We start from the raw sequence: 20,270 nt of genomic DNA, 5'->3' as shown, positions 1-20,270 counted from the left end.
TTTTTGTAGCAATACCACTTGCGCGTCGGTAGGCATCGTCTGCGGCTCCGCGTCCGTCGTCGGCGTCGTGCGCCGGAATGACGTCGTCGGAGTACTTAGACGCCGCCCACGCGCGCTGACATCAGTTCTTCTTTTTTCCGCGCCAGTAAGCGCCGATCCGCGATGAGCTTACCCCTAGTCATTTTTTGACTAACTTTTTTGACTTATTTTGGTCTTTCGACTTGACTCTGGTGCCGGTAGGATGCCTGGTTTTAAAGCCTGTGACGCCTGTCATCGCCTGATGTCGGTGACGGATCACCATCGCCGATCCCTTTATTGCCTGGGGGCCGACCATGACGCGGAGTCGTGCCTCGATTGCCAGTCCTTGACGTTGAAAGCTAGGCGGGAGCGGTCCCGTAAGCTTCTCGAGCTTCGGCACTCGGCTCCGCGCCGCTCTCGGTCCCGGTCCAGGAGGAGGTCCAAGGACCGATCGCGGAGCCGCAGCCATCGTCATCGCTCGTCGGGGTCTTCGGGTAAGTCGAAGCACTCCAAGAAGTCCGAGAGACGACATCGCTCTTCAGACACCCCTCGCCGGTCGCGCGACTCGGCTGAGGGTCAGGGTGGTCCCACCCCTGCGGCTCCGTCGGAGCTGCAGGAGCCGCGTCCGTCCCCATACCCGCCGGTCCCTGGGACTGACGCGACTCCGGCGGAAGTCAGTGCCTTTCTCTGGGCCATGAGGGGCCTGGCTCCGCCGTTGACGCCTGTAGGCACGCCTTCGGGTCCCGCAGGTTCGACTGGGCGACCTTGCGTGCTGGCAGCTCCGGCGCCGTCGACGGCTCCGGCCCCGACGCCGCAGGTCCCCGAGGGATCCAGGCCTGGATCTCGGTCGGCGCCGGTCGACCTCACGACGCCGCCGGCGCCGACACCGGTTCCACCCCCGACGCCATCCCCGGGCGACGTCGTTCCCCAGTTTAGCCCCGGTCCGGGCCCGACGCCGGCGCGGCGCCGCTACCGGCGCCGATTGGTGAACGCTTCATCTACTGCCCGGCTCCGATCATTCCTCCTGTTTATCGGGAATCGGATGATGAGGGCGACTGGGAGGGGTCTGAAGACCCTATGGCCGCTCAGGCCCAACTTTCTCAGGACAGGGCAGAGGAATTGGGGGATGCCAGTGGTCTGGATACCTCCCCGGACGTTGGTTTCATCTCTCCTCCGACTGTGGCCTCGGAGGAGGGTGCAGCCTTTTCAGTGGTGCTGCGCAAGGCGGCCGAAGCCCTAGGGCTGGAGTTGCCTGCTGTGGCCGTGAGGACTAACGTCCTCACAGAGGTCCTTCAACCGACAGCAAGCTCCACTGACCCTCTGCTGCAGTTTAATGAGGTCCTCATTGACGTTCTGCAGGGCACTTGGTCCAAGCCCTCCACAGTCCCTCCTGTGGACCGGAACGTTGCCCGGCACCACCGCCCTGCTCCGGGCGACCCCAGTTTCCTCTCCCAACACCCCACCCCGAGAGTCTGGTTATCCAGGCCTCAACCTCCCAATCCTCCTTCCCGTCCGCTCCTCCGGATCGGGAATCCAAGAGGTTGGAACAGTTTGGCAAGAAACTGTTCTCGTCCGTGAGTTTGGGGCTGCGGTCTTTAAATACCGCTTGCCTTTTGGACCGTTATTCCCACTCTCTGTGGGATACGGTGGAGGACGTGCTGCCCTTGTGCCCGGTGGAGGCCAGGGCACGACTCACTCAAGCACTTGCTGACGGTCGAGATGCAGCACGGCACGCCATACGGTGTGGACTTGACACCACAGACTCGCTGGGTCGGGCGATTTCCACCACGGTGGCGCTTCGCCGTCACGCCTGTCTGAGGTCCACGTCATTTTCAGGGGATGTCCAGAGTTCCCTCATGGACATGCCCTTTGATGGCACTCGCCTTTTTGGTGAGAAGGCGGACAGTGCGCTGGCTCGGTTCAAGGACTCCCGGGCCACGGCCAAGTCCTTGGGTCTTTCGGCCCCACGGCCACAAACTTCCGCCTTTCGTCCCTTTCGTAGCCAAGGAAGGGGCGCCTCCTCACGTCCGCCCAGCCACTGGCCGCAGAACCAACCTGCATGCGGTCGCGGACGTGGATTCCGCCGAGGCGGTACTGGAGGTCAACGTGCCGGTCAGTCCACATCCACCCCGGCAGCATCCGCCTCAAAGCCCTCCGAGCTTTCAGGCCCATTCAACGCCAGTGGGCGGCAGAGTTCGCCATCACCTGATCCACTGGCGCTCCATCACGGCGGACAGGTGGGTGCTGCAAATCGTCCGCAGGGGCTACTCCCTCCCCTTCGAGACGACCCCTCCAGCCATGCCACCGCTGAACCACCGTATGTCGGAGGATCATTTGCATCTTCTACGAGAGGAAGTTTCGGCCCTCTTGGCCAAAGAGGCCGTCGAGCGCGTTCCTGGTCCAGAAGTAGGTCGTGGTTGTTATTCCCACTACTTTCTGGTTCCCAAGAAGGGCAAAGGGGGCCTACGCCCGATCTTGGACCTCAGGAGCGTGAACTCCTTCCTCCGGAAGGACCGGTTCAAGATGCTCACTTTAGCTCAGGTTCTGGCTGCCCTAGACCCGGGAGACTGGATGGTAGCGTTGGACTTGCAGGACGCTTATTTCCACATCCCCTTCCCGCTGGCCCACCGGCGTTACCTGCGGTTCACGGTGGGTCAGGAGCACTTTCAGTTCACCGTGCTCCCCTTCGGCCTCACCAGTGCCCCTCGGGTGTTCATGAAAGTGATGGCGGTGGTCGCAGCTCATCTGCGCCGATTAGGGGTTCCAGTCTTCCCCTATCTCGACGACTGGCTGTTGAAGGCGGGCTCGCCCCAGCAAGTCGTCTCCCACCTCCAGACTACGGCCGACCTCCTGCACTCGCTGGGGTTCTCCATCAATGTGCCGAAGTCGCACCTAAGTCCCTCCCAAAAGCTCTTTTTCATTGGGGCGGTTCTCGATCCGGCGCAGTTCCGGGTCTATCCGCCGGAACAGCGGGTCCGGGACATTCAGGCCCTGATTTCCATCTTCCGGCCTCTGTCCTGGGTTTCGGTCAGGTTGGTGCTGCGGCTTCTGGGGCTGATGGCCTCCTGCATCCTGTTGGTACCTCACGCCAGGTGGCGGATGCGGGCTCTACAGTGGGACCTGAAGTTTCAGTGGGCGCAGCATCGAGGCAACCTGTCCGACCATGTCTTGATCTCGGAGGGCACTGCGAACCAGCTGCAGTGGTGGCTCACGAATCGCGATTGGGTCAGCGGCAGATCCCTCTCCCTACCCCAACCGGAGCATGTCGAAGTGATGGATGCGTCCCTCCTGGGATGGGGGGGCCATATGGAGGAGGTGGAGATCAGAGGACTCTGGTCGCCGGCGGAGACTCAGCTCCATATCAACCTCTTGGAGCTGAGGGCGATCCAACTTGCACTAAAAGCCTTCCTTCCCTCTGTCCGGGGAAGTGTCATGCAGGTGTTCACGAACAACACCACCGCCATGTGGTATTTCAACAAACAGGGCGGGGTGGGGTCGTGGACCCTTTGTCAGGAGGCTCTGCGCCTCTGGACATGGCTGGAACATCAGGGCATCACCCTGGTGGTTCAACATCTGGCGGGCTCTCTGAACGCCAGAGCAGACGAACTCAGCCGCCGGTGCATGATGGATCACGAATGGCGTCTGAACTCGGACGTGGCGCAAGATCTCTGTCTGCAGTGGGGAGAGCCTTGGTTAGATCTATTCGCCACTGAAGAGAACACGCAATGTCAGCAGTTCTGCGCGTTGGAATTTCCAAGGCGGCACTCACTCGGAGGCGCTTTTCGTTGCGAGTGGAGTTGCGGTCTGTTGTACGCCTTTCCGCCTATACCACTTCTGCCCAGAGTGCTGAAGAAGATCAGGCGCGACCGGGCCCAAGTCATCTTGGTGGCTCCGGATTGGGCACGAAGGTATTGGTATCCCGATCTACTCAGTATGTCCATCGATCCCCCGATACGACTGCCTCTTCAGGAGGACCTTCTGTCGCAGCAGCAGGGGACGGTCCTCCACCCGAACCTGTCCAGCCTCAACCTCCATGCGTGGAGATTGAGCGGCGACAGTTGATGCCATTTGACTTGCCTCCTGAAGTCTGTGATGTCATTCTGGCAGCCAGGCGTCCCTCCACAAAGATGGTATACGCCTGCCGGTGGCACAAATTTTTGGCATGGTGCACAGCAAAGGCTGTGGATCCCCTTTCTGCCCCTCTTTCTGAGGTTCCCCTCTTTCTTCTTTCTTTGGCCCAGCAGGGCTCTGCTCTGGGCACCTTGAAGGGTTATCTTGCTGCAATCTTTGCTTTCTTAAGGCTTCCTAATCAGCCTCCTCTTTTCAAGTCCCCTGTTCTCTCCCGTTTTATTAAGGGCATTACTCATATGTTCCCTCCTGTTCCATTCGTAATGCCTCAGTGGGACTTGAACCTTGTTCTCACTTTTCTGATGTGCGCTCCCTTTGAGCCCCTTCACAACTGTCCAATTCGTCTACTGACTCTGAAAACTGCCTTCCTGGTGGCTATCACCTCCGCTAGGCGGGTGAATGAACTCCAGGCTCTGTCAGCTAAGCCTCCCTTCCTTTCGGTTCATCCGGAAAAGGTTGTCCTCCGGACACGTCCTTCTTTTCTTCCTAAAGTCGTGACTCCCTTTCACATCGGGCAATCTGTCACGCTGCCCACCTTCTTTCCGCCTCCGCATCCTTCAAAAGATGAAGAGAGGCTCCACCGTCTGGACCCAAAATGTGCGCTGTCCTTTTATTTGGACCTCACAAAACAGTTCCGGGTGGACGACCAACTTTTTGTTGGATATGTAGGTGCTAAGAAGGGTAAAGCTGTGCACAAGCGGACCATCTCGCGATGGGTCGTGTTGTGTATTAAACTCTGCTATTCCTTGGCGAAAAAGGTCCCTCCTGTTGGGCTGAGAGCCCATCCCACCCAAGCCACAGCGGCGACAACTGCCCTGGGAGTCCCCTTGCAGTACATCTGTCAGGCGGCGACGTGGGCTTCACTGCACACGTTCGCCAAGCACTATTGCCTGGACAGCCAAGTCCGGAGAGATGGCCACTTAGGCCGTTCTGTTCTCTAGGACTTTCTGGTGTGATCTTGGTTCGCAGGCCCACCTCCGGGGTTGGTATTACTGGGGTATCTATTCTAAGGTGAGGAATCTAACTAACGTGTTTCTTTCAGATGAACAAGTTACTTTCCTTCGGTAACGATGTATCTGTAAGAAACATTAGTTAGTTAGATTCCTCACCGACCCACCCAGCCTCTCCGTTCTGTGAACCGACATCTAGGGTTAAGGTTCTCCCTTTCAGGGCCCTAGATTTTTTGGCACCAGTGTCGGTCTCTTGCATGGCTCAGCGTCCCTGGCGCGGAATGCTATGTATAAGAACTGACGTCAGCGCGCGAGGGCGGCGTCTAAGTACTCCGACGCCGACGACGGACCCGGAGCCACAGACGACGCCTACCGACGCGCAAGGGGTATTGCTACAAAAATCTTTCCGGATCCAGCCTGACGCCTGGGGATATTCTAAGGTGAGGAATCTAACTAACTAATGTTTCTTACAAATACATCGTTACCGAAGGTAATTAACTTGTTCTTTAGGTATTGGGGAGTTATTCCAAGATTTTACAGATGCAGTCTGTTATCTGGAGGCGATTTCAAAAGTGGGAGTTTGTGAGAAGATACATTACCCACTGAAAGATACTTGTCAATGGTAAGTTACTTGTGTTATTTGTTCATCAAGAATAAGTGCGAGGCATTTGCTCTGACCAGGTGTGAACAGTATTGGATATGTCTGATGGATTATGTCTTCAAGCTGTTTTGAAAGTGTCCAGATCTTGTCTGGTACCAGGATATGTTTCAAAAAGTAAACCATCTGCAGAAGTGCAAAAGTATGCTTGAGAAACATTGTTCTCTCTGAGTAGCTAGCTTCCGCTCTTCAGGAATTTGTGCTTCAGAATGTAGGTGCTGTCTGTTCAGTGGGTGTGACCCACATTTGGGGAGGAATGTTAAATTTTGAGTTTTTAGTTGGGTATTGTGAAAGTTGCTACAATTCTGCTGATCACCTGGAAGTTTGAGAATGGTGTGCTTTATAAAGTATCTTCTATTTGTCTTAATCCTTTTGTAGGAGAAATTCGTTGTTCTGAAAATTCCTACTTCTGCCAGGCAGCCCGACAGCTTGCATCTGTCCCATCTTCTCAGCTGTGTGTTAAACTGGCCAGTGGAGGAGACCCCACGTATGCCTTTAACATTCGTTTTACTGGTGAAGAAGTGCATGGAACAAGTAAGTAAGAGGTTTATAGTTCTGAAAGGAAATGGTTATGGTGTATTATTGGATTTGATCCGACAACATTCAAATATAGGCTTTGAACTTGTCAGTTGCTACTCAATTGGTCAATGTGCCTTGAGATTACAAATTAAAATCTGAACAGATTGACTGCTCTTTTCATCCCGTAGAAGGCCATCCAAATTAATGCTGTTGAGTTAGGGAAGATAGTAACACATGCTACAGAACTGTTTGACTGCATTCAAGCAAGAGTTCTACAGTAGAACTGTTAACGTTTTTTAAATGAGTTGCGCATCAGTGCTTCATGGTAATATGCTTATTTATTCCTTTGGGTGTCCACATCCACAAGTTGATGCTGAATGTGAAGTTTCTAGAGATGTTTAAAAGACTACTTGACTTTACCAAAGCTTCCCTAGCTGTTGTGCTAACTGAAAGGACAGGGACTAACTTTAAATTTTGTTATGCAACTGCTAGACATTATTAAAGCATTTTGCCGCTGCCTAACTTTAAAGCATTGAGGCGTTGTGTCTATACAGTGAGGTAGACATGAGAAAGCCAAATTGAGGACCGGACCGTAAGGTACAAAATGCAGCTGTGCCCTCTCACCACACATACACTGGTTCTGAAGCTGACAGCAGCAGAAGGAAGAGGTCTGTTGTCACAGACATTACAGCAATAGCTGCACGCAGGACCTACAAGTGCTAAGCCAAGCAAATGGACCTGTGAGGTCTGAATCCAGACAAAGAGCTCTTTATAGGTTAGTGAAAAATAGCAAATGTACCTGCAGAGGTCTCCAGAGCAGTGTTTACAGTCAGTGGGAGACGGCCTGGATGAGATTCTCCTTTAGAAGAGAAAAGTATACTCTTTTCTTAATCATGGGTTCACTTGAAAGGGACTTATTCTGATGAATATTTCTACCTGCAGATTGATCACCTGTAGATCAATCCCAGGCGTCAGACTGGATCTGGAAACTTGGAAGCTTTGACGTCACTAGTAGAGGGTGCTGGACTCGGTCGGTGCCAGAAGTGACATCAGATGATGCCACTTAAGCCATATAGTGCTCGCCATGGTGCACCGTCAGTTCCCTTTTTACCGCGCCTTCAATTCAGATCCGGAACTTCACATCTGAGGAAAATCTTCCCTCATAAATTCGTTACTAATGCAGTACCAAAACATTTTTTAACATTTTGGAATGCTTCCCCAAAGAAGTCAGGATTTGAGCCTTGCATGGGATGTGAGGGACAAATGTCCATCACAGATCCCCATGCCATCTGCTAGTGGTGTTTAGGCTCCGATCACAGCACTTAGTTGTGCTCCTCATGCCTCAGCATGAACCCCAAGGCCATTAAAGAGTGCGAAGCCAAGCTGTTTATGGCCCGGCCATAGGATGATTGATGCCTGTTAGAGTCGGGGATCTCTGGTTGGCGCAAGGTTGCCCTTGTGTCAAGCAGGAACCCTCTCCTCCACGTCAGGGCGCAGGATAACCCCTCGCGAATGACCCTTGCTCACCCTCTAGGTGCGTGGCGTGAGCAGCCAAGGCGATTCCTCAGGCGTTGCTGGTTAAGCACTTACAAGCATACACACAGTAAATACATCAATCCCCCCAGAAACGGACACCAGACTTGGATATATATAAAAATACGCTTCTTTATGTAAAAATAGGTATATATATCTCAGCAGACTTATCACAAGACCAATACCGTTTTCGCTAGGCCACCATGTTATAAAGCAGGCAAATGTTCTTTGTTCGTAGCTTCAAATGGATACTTTGTAGTCTCTTGCAAATGTTACTTGTGGTTCCAGGACTCACAGAGATCAGCTCCTACGAACGGGGAAATAAGGCGTTGCGGGCCCCGAGCCCGATACTGGAACTTCTTTCGTGATGTGGAGAGTCGGCACGGGTCGGTGCGACTCTCAGCTTGGGAAGTGTTCTTGGGTCCTCAATCAGCAGGTGTGGGCACGTAGGCAGGCGCGGCCAGTGACCCTTTAGCACGGCGGTGCCGGAGGGTCTCCACGGCGGGGGCGGCGCGGCCTGAGATGTCCGGGGATAGCGAAGCGGGGTCGCAGGGCACGGTCAGTGCAGCTGGATGACCCGGCGTAGATCACAGTCGTCGGACGGCTTCCGGCGGGAGGGGTGATAGCGCGGTCAGCGCGCTCCAGTAGCAGGCGGTGACAGGGATGCAGGCGGCCTGGCCCGGGGACAGAGAGCGGCTCTGGACGGAGCGGGGCTCTCACGGGTTTGAGGCAGGCAAGCTTCTGAGTGTCACGGCCCTAGGAGGGGCGATGAGGGGCGCAGTCTCTTTCCAGCGGGATGCACACACGGCTCGAATTGGAGGACGAGCAAAAGCACAGAGAACCCACTGGTCCTGGGGTTCAGTTCAGGGGGCAAGCTCAGATCAAGCCCTTGGAGAATGTTCAAGCACAAAGTAGCAAAGTCTTTTCAGTAAGTCTCTTCCTCTCCTTTCTCAGCAAGGCAAGCAGCAGGCCAGCTCCTCCAGCGTCTTCTTCTCCTTCTAGTCGGGCAGAGGTTCTTTGTGGTAAACAGGATTCTGATTTCTTAGGAGCCAGGCTCCTACTTTTATACCATGATTCTTTTGTTCTTTAGCGCCAGGGGGCTTGGGCCTGGCTCAGTCCAGTTCTGGAGCACTTTGTTATGGTGACTCTGCTCTTTCCTTTCAGCAGCAGGGCAGAGACATCAGCCGCTCCACAGGGGGCGGCGCCGGCTTTGTGGTGGCAGAGCACAGGTCTATTCAAGAGTCAAGGTGTACTCCTCCCACCCATCCTGGTGTCATCTCTCTACCCACCACCTGGCAGCCAACCTGTCTCTGGGGATTCCCCAACCCTGCTCCTTACTGTTGCTAGGCAGAACACACACACACAGCAGAGGCGGACTGAAATGGCCAGGTCAGTAAATACTAACTTTCTAAAAGTAGTATTTACAAACCCAGGATATTAAAATAAACTTGACTACAAGAAGTATTTTATTATTCTGAGTTCAGGCATACTAAACTTGACATTCTACCATGCTCTCTGAGTCCACTGGGGTCACAGCGTGTAGTGACTCCAGCAGCCCATTCTGGCCTATGGAGAGCAGGTACCCTTCAATAGTGAAAAACGAAAATGGCTGTAATTCACTACTAAGACATGCCACACACCCAGGGCTTGTCCTACCTTACACCTACAATGCACCCTGCCCGTGGGCCTACCATAGGGGTGACTAACATGAGGCAAAGGGAAGGTTTGGAGGCTGGCAAGTGTGTGCACTTGCCCAGCCAGCATGACAGTACCAGACTGCACGCAGGTTCTGCAGTGGCAGACCTTAGACACATTTTACTAGGCCGCTTCTGTGGGTGGCACAACCAGTGCTGCAAGCCCACCAGCAGCATTCGTATTTACAAGCCCTGGCACTCCTGGTGCACTTTACTAGGGGCTGATAGTAAACCGAATAAGCCAAACATGGACACCAATCAATGTATACATTTTACCATAGGGAGAGCATATGCACCTTAGTACTGATCAGCAGTGGTAAGGTGCCCAGAGTCATAAAACAGCCAACAACAGGTCAGAAAAAATACAGGAGGAAGGCAAAAAGTTTAGGGATGACCCTGCAAAAAGGGCCAAGTCCAACAATGCCACTGTAAGTGGTCTCATTGTTCCTGTTCTTCATTGTCAGGTAAGAAGCGACACAAGCGCAAGAGATAAGAAGAGGTATTATGGTAAGTCTCCTCATCAATCTCCATCTCCAACACAACCCTCGTCCTTGGAGCCGGAGCTTGTTGTTATCCCCACAGAGGATCCTACACGCAGCCCTGTTTCCCCTGTTGTACTGGCTCCGGGTAGACTTCACGTTCAGATTCTTCCTGTGTCAGCACCATCACTTCCCGGCGCCTGGTGCGGATCCTGCAGTGTTTATCAACGCCATGCATGCCCTATTCACAAGAACTTCAAAGCCATCTACCACAACGTGGTCCAACGGTGCTTCAAAGTTTTCCACTCTTTGTGCCCTTCAGGGCCATTCCTTTGGAGCCGATGCCATACTACTTCGACCCCGCAGTTCACTACTTGGTGCCGCAACCAGCACCATGGACGGTGCTGATACCACCCCTGCCATTGCCAACTCCACTTCCACCAGCCCTAAATACAGTACAGCTATCACCGCAACCCGACGTCGAGCCGTGAGTTCACTCTCGTCAAGGGGCACAGAGGATTCTGGAAGAGGAGATGTATAGGGCACGTCTCTTTGAGATTTTCGGGACTGATTCAGATCCAGTGGAGCACTACTCTGAGGACAACCCCCCATCCAAGACCCCTTGATTGTCAACTGTAAGCGTGTTCGACGCCTTGGATGAGATTACCCCACTACACCACTTACACCTTAACTTGTCTCCCTTCACAAAGTGATGCTCCTCAAGGATGCTGAGGTGTTGGATCTTAAATTGCTCACCATTGACATTAAAACAAATGCCCTCCCTGAAGTTCTTCTTCCTTCGGCGACTTTAGCTGAGACACTTCTCCCTTTCAATGGTGCCCTGTTGGACCCGGGCCTAGCAGCATAGGAGAAACCTTCCTTATCACTGGCCGTGAATCACCTAGTGGCCTGCCGATAACATTCCGCACATGTTGATCAGGCCTTCTTGTCTTCGCATCCCTCCCTGGAGAGCTTGGTTTCATTCAAACTTCTTGTTCTGGGCACAATCTGGGGGTAGATTACCAATGTCCCTTCTGACAGGGAATCAAAACACATGGAGGCTTGGGTAAAGAAGATCTTTCCAGCAGGAAGCATCGCTCAAAAATCACAGAATGCTAATTGCCTGCTTGCTACAAACATGCGTTAGGGAACATGGAACAAATTATTGTTTCCAATGTGCCTCCTGACATTTAGGAACATTTCCAAGAAGTGATAGCTGATGGCCAGAATGCTTTGCGGCACATAATAAAATCCAAACTGGATACAGCGGACTTGGTAGCCCATGCGATGGCACCTCCATCTCAGTACGACGACATGCCTGGCACCAGACTTCAAATTTCTTTCCTGATGTCCAAGCTAATCTAACGGATCTCCCATTCAGTATCATTTGAATCTTTGGGGACACTGCACTGGAGAGGTTTAAGATCTGCTACCTCCACCTGCTTTCTCTGTTTTCGAGCCTTTGGAAGAGCGTTTGCCTTCCATCCTCGCCAGTACCCACTATGGTTCCTGGAACAGCAGCAGAACCCAGACAGTAACAGAAGCTGTAGTAAAACGAAAGTCCGAGGATGTAATGTGCAACGCTCCTCCTCCTCTTTTTCCCCAGTGCCTCAGAAAAAGTTAGCCCAGTTCACTCCCTCAGCCCCACTCGGAGCCTGTGGGAGGATCGGTGTCCCATTTTCTGAAGGCCTGAAAAGCCATCACTTCAGACCAGTGGGTCTTAGAAATTGTAGAAAAGAGTTACTCCTTCCTCTTTCTACAGATTTTGCCTACCATTGCACCCCATCCTCCCCTCCTTCTGACCACCTGGCCATTCTGCAACAGGCGGTGGCAGATTTCCTTCTCAAAGGAGAAGGGTATTCGTGCCGGAGAAGAAAAAGGGCCAAGATTGTTATGCACTTTAATTCCTGGTCCCCAATAAGGACGGTGGTCTGCGTCCTGTCCTGGATTCCTGGAGCCTGAACTTCATCCTCAAAAAGGAAAAGTTCAGGATGCTGCCCTGGCTCAGGTCCTACTGGCGCTGCAGCTTGGAGACTGGTTGCTGTCCCAAGACTTGCAGGTTGCTTACTTCCACATCCCTATATTGCATTCTCATTGGAAATACATGCAGTTTGTGGTAGGCTCTGTGCACTACCAATTTGCGGTTTGACATCTGCACCTCGCATCTTCACATACTCACCCATGCTTACAAGGCCCTCCACAACCCCGTACCAGCATACCTGAACAGTCGCCTCTCCTTCCGCGCACCCAAAAGACACCTCCGCTCTCCCAGCTCGCCCTGGCCACCATCCCACGGACCTGTACGACCAAAACCGGAGGAAAGTCCTTCTCCTTCCTCGCTTCCAAGACCTGGAAGACCCTACCCCTCCACCTCAGACTATCTCCACGCTACCCCAGTTCAGGAAGAATCTCAAGACTTGGCTCTTGGAAGAACCCCATCACTTAGATGGATCTGCTCCCCACCTCCCCCCAGCGCCTTTAAACCCTCACAGGTGACTATTTGCGCTTTACCAACCCTTGATTGATAGCAGTGGTGGCGGCCCACCTCAGATGGTCGGGCATCCCCATCTTTCAATACCTGGACAACAGTATACTCAAAGCCAGTTTGCCTCAGTTGGTGTCCTGCCATCTGCAGACCACGGCGTCTCTGCTGTTTGACATGGGCTTTTCGATCAATGAGCCCAAATCTCACCAGTGGCACTCCCAGTGAATCCAGTTCATAGGGTCGGTACTGGGCACCAACCTTCTACGCACCTTCCCACCTTCACAAAGAGTCTGCGACATACAGGAAATGATTCTGCTATTCCAACCAGACGTGAGGATTACAATCCTTAGAGTCATGTGATACCTGTGTCTGCTGGCTTCCTGAGTTCTCCTAGTCATGCACGTACGTTGGCACATGACGGCCCTGCATTGGAGTCTCCACAGACCACGGCTACAGTACGGGGTAGATCTAGCAGGCTCCATCATGATCTACCACAGTGGTGCGTTGGTAGTGGCTTGGTGGGGGAAGGAGGCGAACCTGACACACAGGATGGCCTTCACTCCTCCGGTGGTTGTTGCCTCGGCCGTCATGGATGCCTCCACCCTGGGTTGGGGTGCTCATCTGGGGATCAGGGGCCTCTGGTCTCCAGAGGAACAGATGCTTCACATCATCCCGGTAGAACTACAGCCTATTCAGCTGGCACTCAAAGCCTTCCTCCCCTGCATTGTTGTCGGTTCTTTGACAGACAACACAACGTCGATGTGGTAAGCCAACAAGCAAGGTAAAGTAGGGTCTCACCTCCTTTGTCTGGAAACGTTGCGACCGGGGTCTTGGGCATGTTGCCAAGGGATATGGCTCATCGCCAATCACCTAGCGGGGTCTCTGACTGTCAAAGCTGACAGTCTGAGCTGGCGCCATCTTGCCGATTGTAGGAAGCTGGCTTTTTATGTAGTGTTGCCTATGTAAGGGCACACCATGCAAAAAGTCCAATAGACCCTCATGTGGTTTACAGGGCTTACTTTAATAATCACAAGTGCTGTCTTTGTGGTAGTGTGGTAACCTAGTTTAGGCTTATCAGAGAGGAGTGTAAAGCATTTGTTGCACACACCCAGTCAATAAATGATGCACACGCTCAATAAAAAATCCAGGACCAATTTATAAAAAAATAACATGTTTTGTGTAATTTTAGACACTAAGAACTTTAGAATTACTTTAGTACTTTCAGAAATATTGATTTTACCAATAAATAGCGAAAATACACGAATAACGTTTTTGAGGTATGATCCTCGAAAAAAGGTAATGTTATCCTATGGAAGTAGGATGCAGTCCGGAATCAGGGGCCCTGGCTCGACCGTCGAGGCTTTCACAGTTGTAGGACTGTTCTGCAGAGGAGGGAAAAACAAGACCGCAGGGCTACTCTGGCTGTGGATCTCGTCGGTCCTGAAGTTCCTCGTCTTGTAGCATGCACATATTCTGAGGCACACCCAATCAGTCCAAATTGTAATGTAGGTAGTAGCCAATTTAGTAATCACAGGGAGTCCATAAACTGTTCCTTTGTCTTTATTTTCTCTTCTCCTCAAAGATCCATGTACAAAAACACACTGGCAGCCTTGTCATGCAGGTAGGTTTTCCACAGTGGTGCTGTCTGGACTGGGCATAAACAAGCCTTGGCTGGTGCAGGCACTCTAGTACTCAGGGTATTGGTGCAGGGGATCTCCTGGAGGGTCTAGCATCTCGAAGCTCAGTAGAAAGATTGGTGCTGACCTCCTAGAGCCAAGAAAACCTCCTCCTGAAGTGTTGCTCCCTCAGTGGCACCGATGGCCAACCAAACGGTGAACCGAGCAGATGCGGTCGTTGCTTGTAGATTCAGGGGGATGGTGCCTCCATCCCAAGGGAGATTGTTGTACTCTTACATGAAGTAGACGCTGATAGCCATGTAAGTTCTTTAGTACCTTTATTCCAGTAGTACAGCAAGTTGGTTTACTGGTACATCCAACAGGTAGTACAGGTAACAGGATAAGGTAAAGTAGGTTAGCCCAGTAGTCAATCCTTGGTCCTATGCCACAGCAAACACCTTTGTAGTATCAAACCCCACCAGGAGCAGCCTGCCTGCTGCTCAGCCCATCTGTAACTGTCATACCTCACCCAGTCAGACTCCCAACGTTCTATGCATCACAGCATTCTCAACATTCTACTCCAAACACACACTGTGGCTGATCAGCAGGTGAACCGTCTAATTGCAGCTGCACCCAAGTACTGCACAGGTCTTTAAAAGACTATTTACTTGTAACTGTCAACTCCCTTCACTGAAACGGTCATGTCCAAATGAACAAAAAAAAACATCCTGCTTCATGTCAATTACTTCAATTAAAGCATTGTTGTGTTTTTTTTTCCCTTTTTCCGCTCTCACATTATCCGGATAATTCCTTCTCCTTTCCACTCCCACAGCATCCGGGCAAACTCCACAGCGCAGTCTCCACATCTTGAGCCAACAACTTAGGCACTCCCCTCTTGCTCCTCAATCTCGCTTCAGCTCTTCAAAGCAGCAATGGGCCCGATCTCCAATCTCGATGATGTTCACTGGTTGTCGAAGTGTAGGGCAGTTCTCCAAGTGCTGTGGTTGATGCACAAGCTGCACGACGAGTCACATTGTTGCAGTTGTCAAAGAGTAAGCAGCCAGGCAGGGTTTGGCTCCAATTTCGGTGCAGGTCCTTTGTTCTTGTGGGGTCACCTTTTCTTCTGTCCTCTTTAGTTCCCAGGAAGCAGAATCTGTTGGTCTGGTGTTGCAGGACCCTTAGATACTCAATTTAGGGGCGTTTAGGGGAGTATATGGTAGTAGCCAATGGGCTGCCTACCCTTAGGGTAACTACATCTCCTATACGACCACTTCTGTGGGGAGTGGGCATAACCCTGACCCAGAATTCCCTATTTTCATCAAAAACAAGATGATGAACTCCTCCTTTGGCTCTCCACTGCGGGTAGTCCACCTTTGGGGTGTGACTAGCCTGTGCGTGAAATACGCCTGCTGAATACCTAATATGCCGCCTGCTCTGGTGCCAAATTGGTATCAGGGGGTGGCGTTCCCCAGGTCAGGGGGAAGTCAGAGTTGAATAACTTCTCATCAGCTCAAATGTAATGCAGAAAAACACTGAACTGTTATTTTGTTTAGACTACGGCCCAGGAATCATTCCCAGGGTGCCAAGAGAACTTGGTGAAGATTTAAGTATTAAATTCGATGATGGCCTTTTATTTGTACCACAGGTGAACACAGTAGTGTGATCCTGCTTCAGATTACTCCATATCTTAAGAAAGTTTCTTCATTTTGTGTCCTTCTATGCCAGGAAACAGGTGATACATGCATTGTTGTGGTCCAGGCTGGACTACGGCAATTCCATTACAAAAGTTTCTTTAAATGTACAACATGTTTGGGGGAAAGCACGATCAGTTTCAATGTTCGTTTACCAAACGTTTTCAAACTTTTTTGTTTTTCAGAAACAAACTCCCAAAGCAGGAGTTTGTTTTTGAAAAAAATACACTGAACCCCACGCCCTGGAAATTCTCACCCAGGATGTTGGGTCATTTATAATTTCTGTCACACACCACCAGGCGAGGGATAGAAAGAAAGAGACATTACACCGTCCACCATAAAGAAACTTAGTGGTATAACATCCTTCTTCCGATGGCCATTACCCCGTCAGTCTGTCAGACGAAGTTAAGGACTCTCGCATCTAAAAGAGAGGGATGGACCAAGGATTTGGAGTGCAAAGTAATCTGGCACATCAGTCTGCCTAACTCTAAATTGGACCCTTTGTCTGTTTTGTTCCGAGTAGCAATCTGTAAGAGATGGGTAGGTCTTTTAATTTCAGTTCCAGCTGGGCCCAACTTAAAGGCCTCATTCAAAGGGCCATCAGCACCCCTTCTGATTGAACCTCATCCTGACTGGGATCAGGCTGGAGTATAGCACCTTGATGCCATTGCCACTGAGAAAACAAAGACACTCGCCAAAAAGACTCATGTTGAGCGAAGCTACAATTTGGAGCAGGTTTTTGAGTTTTCAAACTCTCTACGTAAGAGATGTGTATGAACTGTAAGAACATCATATACATCTTTCTATATGACTAATAAAACGTACCAAAAGGATCTCTGCAGCTCAAATGTAATGCAGAAAAACACTGAACTGTTATTTTGTTTAGACTACGGCCCAGGAATCATGGCAATCTTTCTGACCAGTTGAAATCCCCTTCCCAGGGTGCCAAGAGAACTCGATGATGGCCTTTTATTTGTACCACAGGTGAACACAGTAGTGTGTTCCTGCTTCAGATTACTCCATATCTTAAAGTTTCTTCATTTTGTGTCCTTCTATACCAGGAAACAGGTGATACATGCATTGTTGTGGTCCAGGCTGGACTACGGCAATATCTGTACCTTCCTGACTAACTTATTAACAAATGCAGGTGGTCCAGAATGCGACAGAATATACTCTCCTGGGTTTGCCTTTGAGAGCACACGTGTCGGCACAGCATTGGCTCCTTCTTATTTAAGACTCATTCTGGTCCATTAAGCCCTTATTAAGACGGACACCGAATATCTAAGGCACACATTCGTTTTTATGCTCCCTCCAGATGCCTTCTTTCAGCCAAAGTTTTCTTAGCCAAAACGTTAGGCACACTAGGAATGGCGGCAGATCCTTCTCCTTCTTAGGTCTGTCAGCTTGGAACAAACTTCCCTATGAGATTTGGAGCATTACAGATATGTCTCATTTTAGGAAAAGACTGAAGACATGGTTGTTTAACCAAGTCTGAACTGATTTTGCCTTCTCTGTGTGGGCAGAGGTGCAGAGCGTCGAGACAGTCTGTAGAGTAACAGAGCGCTTTAGAAATGCCTGCTCATTCATATCAAAGGCAGTGGAGACTTTGAACCCTCTGGCCTCGGTATGCTGATTTACTAGCCATCCTGCTAGTGGAGGTGGGAACACCTTCTGCCGCTGGGCAGACATGGTTCCTGACCACTGAGGGCGTGGGCTGTCCCTTGTAGGTCTCTCACTTTTGGGGTAGGTGAGTGGTTCTGCACCTCAATCTCCACCTACATGCTTGAAGATTGCTTCCTTCCCAGAGTAGTCACTCCCTTCTGTCTCGCCCAGTCCTTCACTCTTCTGACCTTTTACAACACCCCCGCCCATTGCCCTCCCCTCATCCCTCAAAGGAGGAGTAGCGGTTGCACCTGTTAGACTCTAGGTGAGCGGCCAACTACTACCTAGACTGCATGAAGGAACTCCGGCTGGATGATCAGCTGGTCATTGGTTAATGTGGTGCTAAAAAGGGTAAGGCAGTTCAGAAAGGACTCTATCAAGATGGACCATTCTCTGCATTAAAACTTGCTACATCTTGGTTGAGAGAGCCACCTTAAGGGATCTGTGCTCATTCCACCAGGGCCAAATCTACCACTTCTGCTCTCACACACAGCATTACATTTGCAGATTTTTGTAAATCGGTGACTTGGGCATCCCTTCAAACATTTAAAAATTACTATTGTCTGGACTCAGAAATTTGCAGAGATGGTCATTTTGCAGGTCAGTTCTGCAGGACTTCCTGTTGTAATCATCCATCAACCCTCCACCTAGGTAGGGTATTGCTGCGGAATCTGTTCTACAGGTGAGGAATCAGCAGGTAGAAGTAGCCATCAGAAGAAAAAATTACTTACCTTCTGTAACGAACTTTCTGGTTGATACTTTTTTACCTGCATATTCTTCACCGACTCACCCGCCTTCCCATGTGATAGACTATTTATAGAAAACATTAATAAGATCCCATTTAGTTTTCTTTTTACTTCTGCAAACATTTTTTACAAGTGTCATTCTGCCGTCTTGCCTCGAAGTCTTGTAAAAAATGGAGCGTAACTGATGTCGGTGCTCCAGGGCAGGCAATATATGACTTAGTTGGCATCATATATCTGAAAGAGACTATTAGTTATGGATTACTCACCCCAGAATTAACCCCAGGCGTCAGACTGGATCTGGAGATTTTTTCTTCAGCAGTACCCCTGCGCGTAGGTAGGTGATGTTGGTCGACTCCACGTTCATCGTTGACGTCATGATTGCTGGAATGACGTTGCGGTATCTACTTAGACGCTGCCCCTGTGCGCTGACGTTAATTCTTTCTTTTTCTGCTCCAGCCAGCACAGATCCGGAGAGAGCGGTACCTAGAGTCACTTTTTTACTCTCTTTTCGCGACTTTTTGTCGACATCTTTTCGAGTCATCCGACTCCTGGTGAACAGGGATGTCATCCGGACGGGAAAGCTTGAAGTCTTGTGACTCCTGCCACAAGTTGATGTCGCTGGCGGACCCCCATCTCTTGTACCTCTGGTGTCTGGAGCGAGACCACGACCCAAAGTCTTTGCGGGAGTGGTCCTGAAAGCTTCTGGAGGCCCAGCGGTCGGTTCTGCGCCGCTCGATGTCCCTGTCGAGAGGGAGTTCGTGGGACCGATCGCGGAGCCATCACCACCACTCCTCATCAAAGTCTTCTTCGGGTAAGTCGAAACACAAAAAGAAGGCGAAGTCGCATCCTCGCTCTTCACGTTCTCCCCATCCGTCGGCCGATGGGATGTGGAAGGTAGTCGCCCGGCTCCGCCCACGGAGCCTGTCGGGTCAGCTCTGAGCCTCCCTCCCTTTCCGAGAGCCAGTGCGACCCCTGTCCAACTTCGTAGCTTTTACGAAGCCCTCCATTCAATCTTTGGGCAGCCCGACTCGGCTGGCGTGCCTTCAGGCCCCGCAGACTTGGCTGGGGTTTCTAGGCCTTCGATGCCAGCGGCTTCGGCTCCGGTCGACCTTACAACACCTCCCCCGACAACGAATCCATTGGCGACACCTCTGCCCCCTCCGACGCTGGTTGTCTCCCCAAACGACGTCGACCCCAGCCTCCCCCTCGACGTGGCCACGGAGCCGGACCGGCGACGACTGACGTCGGGACCGGCGCCTACCGTTACTTTTGTACCCCTGTTCTCCCCTATCAACCTGAGTGGGTACCAGAGAAGGATGAGGAGGACTGGGAGAGGTCTGTGGACCCTCTGGCAGACTAGTTAGAAGAACTGGACTGGAGAGTGGAGTTGGGTGAGGCCAGTGGTCTGGGCACCTCTCCAGACCTTGGCATGCTATCTCCCCCTACCCTGGCTACGGAGGAGGGTGCATCATACTCAGTGGTGTTGCGTAGGGCGGCTGAGGCCTTAAACCTTGAGCTTGCTACGTTGACGATCAGAACTGACCGAGGTGCTTCAACTGGCAGCGGCCTCTTCGGAGCCCATGCTGCTGTATAATGAGGCCCTCCCGGACATCCTTTTGGGCACTTCGTCCAAACCCAACACAGGGGCTCCTGTGGACCGGATGATTGCCCAGCGCCCAGCCCCGGGTGACTCCATTTTCCTCTCCCACACCCCACCCCCAAGAGCTTGGTAGTACAAGTCTCGACTTCCAAGTGTGCATTCCCTACCGCTCCACCTGATAGGAAATCCACGAAGCTGGACCATCTTGGGAAGAAAATGTTTTCTTCCTCCAGCTTAGGACTGCGGTCGGTGAACACTGCATGTCTCATGGGCCGTTACTCCCATTCTGTGTGGGACACGGTTGCGCAGGTGCTGCCACAGTGCCCGGAGGAGGACCGGGCCGTGCTCTCCCATGCAGTTGCTGAAGGGAGAGATGCAGCGAAGTTCGCCCTACGACGTGGACTGGACACCGCCGACTCGCCGGGCAGGACGATTTCAACGTCGGTAGCCCTGAGACTCTATGCCTGGCTGATGTCCACTGACTTTTCGGG

At 51.6% G+C, this 20,270-nt stretch overlaps 1 protein-coding gene across 2 annotated transcripts in view; it reads left to right on the top strand.

Moving 5' to 3' along the window:
* Positions 1 to 20,270, top strand: part of HECTD4 (HECT domain E3 ubiquitin protein ligase 4) — a 2,430,065-nt gene that overhangs the window by 2,153,047 nt on the left and 256,748 nt on the right. For both annotated transcript variants that reach the window (XM_085634374.1, XM_085634373.1), the window contains one exon: positions 6,133 to 6,288. In XM_085634374.1, the coding sequence (XP_085490500.1) occupies positions 6,133 to 6,288 (156 nt within the window). The remainder of the gene's footprint in view (positions 1 to 6,132; positions 6,289 to 20,270) is intronic.

This window comes from Triturus cristatus, chromosome 11, assembly GCF_964204655.1.
Source record: "Triturus cristatus chromosome 11, aTriCri1.1, whole genome shotgun sequence".
Taxonomy (NCBI): domain Eukaryota; kingdom Metazoa; phylum Chordata; class Amphibia; order Caudata; family Salamandridae; genus Triturus; species Triturus cristatus.
The sequence above is the reverse complement of the archived record's forward strand: the minus strand, read 5'-3'. Positions and strand labels throughout refer to the sequence as shown.